The sequence below is a fragment of the Phragmites australis genome, chromosome 10 (genome assembly GCF_958298935.1).
Source record: "Phragmites australis chromosome 10, lpPhrAust1.1, whole genome shotgun sequence".
NCBI classification, from domain to species: Eukaryota; Viridiplantae; Streptophyta; class Magnoliopsida; order Poales; family Poaceae; genus Phragmites; species Phragmites australis.
Window position 1 is genome coordinate 153661 of NC_084930.1, and position 10858 is coordinate 164518.

At 42.5% G+C, this 10858-nt stretch overlaps 1 protein-coding gene across 1 annotated transcript; it reads right to left on the reverse strand.

The window, feature by feature from the left end:
- Positions 1 to 474: 474 nt before the first annotated feature.
- Positions 475 to 3306, reverse strand: LOC133931068 (uncharacterized; the record flags this gene model as incomplete). The annotated part of the gene is made up of 4 exons (XM_062377898.1): positions 2156 to 3306; positions 1681 to 2068; positions 1155 to 1257; positions 475 to 554 (listed from the first exon to the last, which is right to left on the reverse strand). Coding segments are annotated over exons 1-4 (1722 nt in total), but the record flags the coding sequence as incomplete, so codon positions are not given.
- Between the last annotated feature and the right edge of the window lie 7552 nt (positions 3307 to 10858).

Genomic DNA, 10858 nt, shown 5'->3' on the forward strand with positions numbered 1-10858 from the left:
TATGAATTCAATCCATTTGGCATGTCTACGGTTCAGTTTTGCTTGGCCCTTTAAATACTTCAAAGCCTCATGATCTGAATGAATAACAAATTCTTTTGGCCATAAGTAATGTTGCCAAGTCTCAAGTGCTCTTACCAAAGCATACAACTCCTTGTCATATACCGAATAGTTCAGTTGTGCTCCTCCCAACTTCTCACTGAAGTATGCAACGGGCTGTCCGTTTTGCATGAGAACGCCTCCAATCCCAATCCCACTTGCATCACATTCAACCTCAAAGGTTTTAGTGAAATCCGACAACACAAGCAAGGGGGCTTCGGATAATCTTTTCTTCAATTCTTGGAAAGCTTTCTCTTGTGGTTCACCCCATTGGAAGGCAACACCTTTCTTTGTCAACTCATTTAATGGAGCAGCTATGGTGCTGAAATCTCTCACAAATCTCCTGTAAAAACCAGCAAGTCCATGGAAACTTCTCACCTGACTTACATTTTCAGGAGTCGGCCAATCCTTGATTGCTTTCACCTTTGATTCATCAACTTGAATTCCTGAACCTGAAACTACAAAACCAAGAAACACAACCTGATCTGTACAAAATGTGCACTTCTCAAGGTTAGCAAATAATTTTTCCTTTCTTAGCACATCCAAAACTTGCTGAATATGAGCAACATGTTCCTCCAATGTCTTGCTGTAAATTAGGATATCATCAAAGTAAACAACAACAAATTTTCCAATGAATGCTCGCAAGACATGGTTCATTAATCTCATGAATGTACTAGGTGCATTAGTCAATCCGAAAGGCATAACTAACCACTCATACAACCCAAACTTTGTTTTGAAAGCAGTTTTTCATTCATCTCCAAGTTTCATTTTAATTTGATGGTAACCACTTCTTAAATCAATTTTAGAAAATATCATAGATCCACTCATTTCATCTAACATATCATCTAGCCTAGGAATAGGATGACGATATCGAACAGTGATGTTATTTATGGCTCTACAGTCCACACACATCCTCCAGGAACCATCTTTCTTTGGCACCAAAATCACAGGTACAGCACAAGGACTTAAACTTTCACGCACATAACCTTTATCTAAAAGTGCTTGTACTTGCCTTTGAATTTCCTTTGTTTCTTCAGGGTTGGTGCGGTATGCTGGACGGTTCGGAAGTGCAGCTCCAGGGATGAGATCAATTTGATGTTCAATGCCACGCAAGGGAGGAAGTCCAGCAGGTGTCTCCTCTGGAAAAACATCTTCATATTCCTGTAACACACGTGCAACAACACTAGGGACAGATGTTAAGTCGTTAGCTGAAAGCAATGTGTCCTTGCACACAAGTATGATCAATACTTGGTCTGGGTTTTTCCTCACATCTCTCATTTCAGATTTGGTGGCCATCATCACTAAATTATCTCCCTCTCGTTTCTTGTTTTCTCTCATGTTTAGCTTGTGGCTCTCACTCACCGATTTGTGGAGGGCACTCGAATTCTTTTTCTCTCCTTCTTTTCCACTCTCATTCCTCACATTGGAGCTCTTTTGTAAGTGCTCAGCGAGGATTTGCTGCGGTGTCATGGGTTTAAGAATCAACTCCTTGCCCTTCCACTTGATGGTGTATTGATTGGTCCGACCACAATGTAGAGAGGACCGATCATATTGTCATGGTCTTCCTAGCAGCATATGACACACTGTCATGGGTGCCACATCACACTCCACGGTGTCAATATATTCACCAATCTTGAAAGGAATTTTCACTCTATGTGCAATCTTAATTGAACCTGAATTATTTAGCCATTGCACATGATAAGGATGAGGATGTTTCAGCAGCTTTAAACCAAGCTTTTCAACCATTTCCTTGCTAGCAAGATTGTGGCAGCTTCCACCATCAATGATTACTTTACACACCTTGTCTTCAACCTTGGCTCTGGTTTGGAAAAGATTGTGCCGCTGTCCATTTTCAGCTTCACTCATTTGCACACTCAAAATTTGAGTTACAACAAGAGCAGCTCCAGTTTCAAATTCACAGATGTCCTGCTCCAGATTACCTTCCTCTTTAATCTCTTCATGTTCTTCATCACTAGCAGATTCATACTATCCTTGGTCATTTACAATAATGGTCCGATTATTTGGACACTCCTTTATAACATGACCACGACCACCACACTTGAAGCATTGAATCCCACTACTCTTGGTGGAAGAACCCACTGAAGTAGATGATGAGTTTGCTGATTTGTTCCTCTCATTTGGAGCAGCCAACTCTTTACCACTAGAAGCACCAAAATTGCTTGAGCGTGCACCACCACTTGAGTTGGAAATTGAACCTCTACTTGCACTACCTCGTGGTGTGAATTTGCTTCCACTTGGGGCACTTCTCGAGCTGAAAGATACTCCTCTATTGGACTTCATGTCCTGCTGCAACTGTCGTTCAGCTTTGCTTGCTTGATGGACCAACTCAATAAGATTGCGGTACTGCTGAAATTCAACAATACGCTGAATATTACGATCCAGCCCTGACATAAAACGTGCAATTGATTGCTCTTCATCTTCATATACATTGGCTCTAATCATTGCCTTCTCCATTTCTTTATAATACTCATCAACACTAAGGCTTCCTTGCTTCAGATTCTGTAGCTTGTCAAAAAGATCACGACGATAATGTTTGGGGACAAATCTTGCCCTCATTTCTCTCTTCATTTCAGCCCATGAACGGACATCACCTTGGCCAGCTTCTTCTCTATCATTTAGCATTTGCTCCCACCAGATTAGAGCATAGCCATCGAACTCAAGAGCAGCCATGGCCATCTTCTTCTGCTCAGAATAGTTGTGCAAGCGAAAAATTTTATCCACCTTCAACTCCCATGTAAGATATGCTTCAGGATCAGACCCTCCATCAAACTTGGGCATGGTGAATTTTAACTTGCCAAACCTCTCCTCGTTGGGCTGATTACGCCCACGATTCCCGCGGTGACGTCGATGGTCATCATGATGGGGCTGATCAACCTCATTGTCTTCTTCCTCTTCACTCCCACTTTCCTCTAGTCCAAGACCTCTCTCATGGTCACGACCAGCACCTCTACCACCATTTCCACGTCCTGGAAGTGGAGGTCTTCTTGCATTTGCAGCAGCTCGCTCTCTAAGTCTTCGCTGTTCTCTTGCACGTCGAGCAGCAGCTTCTTCTTCCGTTTCATCAACTTCATCTTCATGATGACTTCCATTTGCGTTATCACGAGGTGGATCCTGCAAACGGGCCATAAGTTCTTGAAAATTGTTCGTTAGCTCTTCCATGCTTTGCTTCAACTCGTTGAATTGTGCCATGGTGACACAATCATCAATCTGAACTTCGTCACTCATCTTCCTGTGAAATTAGTGACAGCAAAGCAACAAATATATGTGGAATAGGAAATTATATGTGGAAACTCACAACCTCACCTCTCTTACCAACCGAAGCTCTTATGAATTCCTATGGATTACAGAAGGGCCAAAGCGCGGTGGTAACACGAAAGTGATGGTTAAGCGAATACAAGATCAGCGTTCCTATGACGGTGGCTTTTAAGTGGAGCTTGGTGGGGAATGATTCACAAGGAATGCAATCTGAATTCTAGATATTGTAAAGCTAAATCACAGTCCAAACTAGAAGATCAAAGTCTAGTGCTGACCACAAGATATGAATGATGTAAATGGATCAAACACACGCGCAAAGATAATTTCAGATTTGATACAAACAAGGAGTATGCTTAGGATGCAAGTGTTGCAATCAAACCCAAGCAAAATTTTGCACCAAAAGATGGATAGCAATCTGGTTGTGCAACTTAAAAAAAATTCAGAACTTGTGCACATAAACAAACTGATCTTTCTACTTTTTCTTTCACAACTTTTCTCAACTCTTTTCTTTCTTCTTTTTTTTTGACACTTTTTTTTTTGATATATAGAACTAAGAACAATATCAGATATAACACTTGCACACACTTTTTTTTTTAAACAAGACACAACCGTCAGCAATAACTTGATAGGATCAAAGTTAATGCGAAGGATGATACCGGTTTCAGATTTTTTGTGTAGGGATTTCAGATAGACAAAAGAGGCACAAAGGACACGCAAAGGATAATATGATCAGCAACTAAAACAAGGACTCTAATGGACTGAAACTTAACAAAACTCACTAGGATAACAGATTGAAACAACGGGCTATAACAAAATATTTTTGTGGCTTTTTGGTGGATAGTATGAACACGAAATATATGTAGCTAAGGGTAAAAATTCCTACCGTGGCAACTGAGGCTCTGGTACCAGATGATGGAGTCTTGGTCCCGATCTTCACGACGTAGGATCCCGGTCTTGATAACTAGCCGAAGAACGGCCGATAACTTGCTGCAAGCAGCGATCACTAGTGCAACCTGACGACGTGCACAAGGAGCCAACCACCGTCTCTATACGGCAGCCTAAACCAAGGATTCGCCCAACCACACTCTCAAAGAAACCAACCTACGCAACCTGGAATCGATGGACCAGGAGCACGGATTGGGTGCCGATGACGCGGCCGCTTCTGTAATCTCCGCGAAGGAAAACACAAGAGCTAAGGGGTAGAGATCTCTCTCTGGATTTGTTAGCACACAGCTGAACAAAGGGGTTTGTATTTCGATTATCAAAAGTCTATCATTGCTATGAAGCAATGGAGTATTTATACAAGAAACAACCCTCCTTGATAAGTGAAAACACGAAATGGAAATGAAAAGATAGACTATGTGAAAGGGTCTCTACGAAATCAGCTTCTGGAGAGTTTCCGCGTAGCTGTTGGTCTTCGGCGCAGTCTTCAGTGTTTAGGCAATAACTCCACCTTGGAAGCTTCAAATGACGTGCGGCTGGATGCGTTGGAAAGCTAACTTGATAAGCTTTCACACCATGTATAGTATGCATCTCGGAACTTTGTAGAATGATACAGTTTTACATGGCAACTTTAGCTTCATGCCGACTGTTGAGCTTCTGACCAGTATGCACTAAAACTGGTCGGGCGCCATAACGGTTTCTCCAAACTGGTCGGGGTTGGTGTCATTGGAAACTAGACTTCAAGAGCTTTCCAACAAGTACCCATTGGCCTTCATAGCTTTTGGGAATCAAAAGTTATGATTATTTGTTTCAGACTGTTGTGCAGGACTGGACGAATTCGAACGTGGTTCTTCTTTGTATTCATCGCCTTGTGTGTTCTTGTCATCCTCCTTGGTAAACCTGAGTAATAGCAATGTACTCGACTTAGGCAGTATATAATTCTCATTAATATTTAAATGAGCTTCACAAAGTAGCGCGTTCACCTCTTGTTGTAGTTCCTTTGCCTGACTACGTGTAATTGGTCCTTTAAAGACTTGGGCTGGTGTAGTTGTGCTCGGCATGGTCGGTGTGGAGGTCGGCGATGTCGGAGTAGAGGTCAGTGAGGTCTGCGAGGAGGTCACCGAGGTCTGCGAGGAGGTCGCCAAGGTCTGCATGGTTGGGATGTCCTCATCAACATCCCGGTAGCCTTTGATATGTGACGAAACAGGTGGTGCAAGATGTCTTGATTTATTCGGCCAACATATAGGTCCTGCTGCCACCCGGAACTGGTGGAGTTGTTCCATATATATCGTGGATCGAGATTTACACAGCAGGCTTTGTCACCTTACATTTTAGCCAACTTTTGAACCACGACAATATGTCATTCGCCCTGTATATTCGCTGAAATAGACAAGCGTGACATCTTGTTATTTTCGGCAGACATTTTAGGCCTTCTACCGCCATGAACTGGTGGAAGTGTTCATTATTTGTTGTGGACATTAAATTACATAATGGTTGGTGTCACCATATTTTTGGACCTGTTTTCGGTGCGTGAAGGCATCCCGGTAGCTTTTGATATGTGATGAAACAGGTGGTGCAAGATGTCTTGATGTATTCGGCCAACATATAGGTCCTGCTGCCACCTAGAACTGGTGGAGTTGTTCCATATATATCGTGGATCGAGATTTACACAACAGGCTTTGTCACCTTACATTTTAGCCAATTTTTGCAGCACGACAATATGTCGTTAGTCCTGTATATTCGCTGAAATAGACAAGCGTGACATCTTGTTATTTTTGGTAGAGATTTTTGGCCTTCTACCGCCATGAACTGCTGGAAGTGTTCATTATTTGTTGTGGACATTGAATTACATAATGGTTGGTGTCACCTTATTTTTTGGCCTGTTTTCGGTGCGTGAAGGCATCCCGGTAGCCTATGATATGTGATGAAACCGGTGGTGCAAGATGTCTTGATGTATACGGCCAACATATAGGTATTACTGCCACCCGGAACTTGTGGAGTTGTTCCATATATATCGTGGATCGAGATTTACACAGCAGGCTTTGTCACCATACATTTTAGCCAACTTTTGGACCACGACAATATGTCATTCGCCCTGTATATTCGCTGAAATAGACAAGCGTGACATCTTCTTATTTTCGGCAGACATTTTAGGCCTTCTACCGCCATGAAATGGTGGAAGTGTTCATTATTTGTTGTGGACATTAAATTACATAATGGTTGGTGTCACCTTATTTTTGGGCCTATTTTCGGTGCGTGAAGGCATCCCGGTAGCTTTTGATATGTGAGGAAACAGGTGGTACAAGATGTCTTGATGTATTCGGCCAACATATAGGTCCTGCTACCACCCAGAACTGGTGGAGTTGTTCCATATATATCGTGGATCGAGATTTACACAACAGGCTTTGTCACCTTACATTTTAGCCAACTTTTGGACCACGACAATATGTCGTTAGCCCTGTATATTCGCTGAAATAGACAAGCGTGACATCTTGTTATTTTTGGTAGAGTTTTTTGGCCTTCTACCGCCATGAACTCGTGGAAGTGTTCATTATTTGTAGTGGACATTGAATTACATAATGGTTGGTATCACCTTATTTTTTGGCCTGTTTTCGGTGCGTGAAGGCATCCCGGTAGCCTTTCATATGTGATGAAACAGGTGGTGCAAGATGTCTTGATGTATTCGGCCAACATATAGGTCTTGCTGCCACACGGAACTGGTGGAGTTGGTCCAAATATATCATGGATCGAGATTTCCACAACAGGCTTTGTCACCTTACATTTTAGCCAACTTTTGGTTTACGACAACATGTTGTTAGCATTGTATATTCGCTGAAATAGACAAGCGTGACATCTTGTTGTTTTTGGCAGACATTTTAGGCCTTCTACCGCCATGAATTGGTGGAAGTGTTCATTATGCGATGTGGACATTGAATTTGATGATGGTTGGTGTCACCTTATTATTTGGCCTGCTTTCGGTGCGTGAAGGCATCCTGGTAGCGTTTGATATGTGACGAAACAGGTGCTGCAAGATGTCTTGATGTATTCGGCCAACATATAGCTCCTGCTGCCACCCAGAACTGGTGGAGTTGTTCCATATATATCGTGGATCGAGATTTACACTGCAGGCTTCGTCACCTTACATTTTACCAACTTTTGGACCATGACAATATGTCGTTATCCATGTATATTCGCTGAAATAGACAAGCGTGACATCTTGTTGTTTTCGGCAGACATTTTAGGCCTTCTACCGCCCTGAACTGGTGGAAGTGTTCATTATTTGTTGTGGACATTATATTACATAATGGTTGGAGTCACCTTATTTTTGGGCCTGTTTTCGGTGCGTGAAGGCATCCCGGTAGCTTTTGATATGTGATGAAACAGGTGGTGCAAGATGTCTTGATGTATTCGGCCAAAATATAGGTCCTGCTGCCACACAGAACTGGTGGAGTTGTTCCATATATATCGTGGATCGAGATTTACAAAGCAGGCTTTGTCACCTTACATTTTAGCCAACTTTTGGACCACGACAATATGTCATTCGCCCTGTATATTCGCTGAAATAGAAAAGCGTGACATCTTGTTATTTTCGGTAGACATTTTAGGCCTTCTACCGCCATGAACTGGTGGAAGTGTTCATTATTTGTTGTGGACATTGAATTACATAATGGTTGGTGTCACCTTATTTTTGGGCCTGTTTTCGGGGCGTGAAGGCATCCCGGTAGCTTTTGATATGTGATGAACTAGGTGGTGCAAGATGTCTTGATGTATTCGGCCAACATATAGGTCTTGCTGCCACACAGAACTGGTGGAGTTGTTCCAAATATATCGTGGATCGAGATTTACACAACAGGCTTTGTCACCTTACATTTTAGCCAACTTTTGGTGCATGACAACATGTTGTTAGCCTTGTATATTCGCTGAAATAGACAAGCGTGACATCTTGTTGTTTTTGGCAGACATTTTAGGCCTTCTACCGCCAAGAATTGGTGGAAGTGTTCATTATGCGATGTGGACATTGAATTTGATGATGGTTGGTGTCACCTTATTTTTTTGGCCTGTTTTCGGTGCGTGAAGGCATCCCGGTAGCGTTTGATATGTGACGAAACAGGTGCTGCAAGATGTCTTGATGTATTCGGCCAAAATATAGGTCCTGCTGCCACACAGAACTGGTGGAGTTGTTCCATATATATCGTGGATCGAGATTTACACAGCAGGCTTTGTCACCTTACATTTTAGCCAACTTTTGGACCACGACAATATGTCATTCGCCCTGTATATTCGCTGAAATAGACAAGCGTGACATCTTGTTATTTTCGGCAGACATTTTAGGCCTTCTACCGCCATGAACTGGTGGAAGTGTTCATTATTTGTTGTGGACATTGAATTACATAATGGTTGGCGTCACCTTATTTTTGGGCCTGTTTTCGGTGCGTGAAGGCATCCCGGTAGCTTTTGATATGTGATGAAACAGGTGGTGCAAGATGTCTTGATGTATTCGGCGAACATATAGGTCTTGCTGCCACACGGAACTGGTGGAGTTGTTCCAAATATATCGTGGATCGAGATTTACACAACAGGCTTTGTCACCTTACATTTTAGCTAACTTTTTGTGCACGACAACATGTTGTTAGCCTTGTATATTCGCTGAAATAGACAAGCGTGACATCTTGTTGTTTTTGGCAGACATTTTAGGCCTTCTACCGCCATGAATTGGTGGAAGTGTTCATTATGCGATGTGGACATTGAATTTGATGATGGTTGGTGTCACCGTATATTTTGGCCTGTTTTCGGTGCGTGAAGGCATCCCGGTAACGTTTGATATGTGACGAAACAGGCGCTGCAAGATGTCTTGATGTATTCGGCCAAAATATAGGTCCTGCTGCCACACAGAACTGGTGGAGTTGTTCCATATATATCGTGGATCGAGATTTACACAGCAGGCTTTGTCACCTTACATTTTAGCCAACTTTTGGACCACGACAATATGTCATTCGCCCTGTATATTCGCTGAAATAGACAAGCGTGACTTCTTGTTATTTTCGGCAGACATTTTAGGCCTTCTACCGCCATGAACTGGTGGAAGTGTTCATTATTTGTTGTGGACATTGAATTACATAATGGTTGGTGTCACCTTATTTTTGGGCCTGTTTTCGGTGCGTGAAGGCATCCCGGTAGCTTTTGATATGTGATGAAACAGGTGGTGCAAGATGTCTTGATGTATTCGGCGAACATATAGGTCTTGCTGCCACACGGAACTGGTGGAGTTGTTCCAAATATATCGTGGATCGAGATTTACACAACAGGCTTTGTCACCTTACATTTTAGCCAACTTTTGGTGCACGACAACATGTTGTTAGCCTTGTATATTCGCTGAAATAGACAAGCGTGACATCTTGTTGTTTTTGGCAGACATTTTAGGCCTTCTACCGCCATGAATTGGTGGAAGTGTTCATTATGTGATGTGGACATTGAATTTGATGATGGTTGGTGTCACCTTATTTTTTGGCCTGTATTCGGTGCGTGAAGGCATCCCGGTAGCGTTTGACATGTGACGAAACAGGTGCTGCAAGATGTCTTGATGTATTCGGCCAACATATAGGTCCTGCTGCCACCCAGAACTGGTGGAGTTGTTCCATATATATCGTGGATCGAGATTTACACAGCAAGCTTCGTCACCTTACATTTTAGCCAACTTTTGGACCATGATAATATGTCGTTATCCATGTATATTCGCTCAAATAGACAAGCGTGACATCTTGTTATTTTCGGCAGACATTTTAGGCCTTCTACCGCCCTGAACTCGTGGAAGTGTTCATTATTTGTTGTGGACATTGTATTACATAATGGTTGGAGTCGCCGTATTTTTGGGCCTGTTTTCGGTGCATGAAGGCATCCCGGTAGCTTTTGATATGTGATGAAACAGGTGGTGCAAGATGTCTTGATGTATTCGGCCAAAATATAGGTCCTGCTGCCACACAGAACTGGTGGAGTTGTTCCATATATATCGTGGATCGAGATTTACACAGCAGGCTTTGTCACCTTACATTTTAGCCAACTTTTGGACCACGACAATATGTCATTCACCCTGTATATTCACTGAAATAGACAAGCGTGATATCTTGTTATTTTCGGCAGACATTTTAGGCCTTCTACCGCCATGAACTGGTGGAAGTGTTCATTATTTGTTGTGGACATTGAATTACATAATGGTTGGTGTCACCTTATTTTTTTGGCCTGTTTTCGGTGCGTGAAGGCATCCCGGTAGCCTTTGATATGTGATGAAACAGGTGGTGCAACATGTCTTGATGTATTCGGCCAACATATAGGTCTTGCTGCCACCCGGAACTGGTGGAGTTGTTCCATATATATCGTGAATCGAGATTTACACAACAGGCTTTCTCACCATACATTTTAGCCAACGTTTGGTGCATGACAACATGTTGTTAGCCTTGTATATTCGCTGAAATAGACAAGCGTGATATCTAGTTATTTTCGGCAGACATTTTAGGCCTTCTACCGCCATGAACTGGTGGAAATGTTC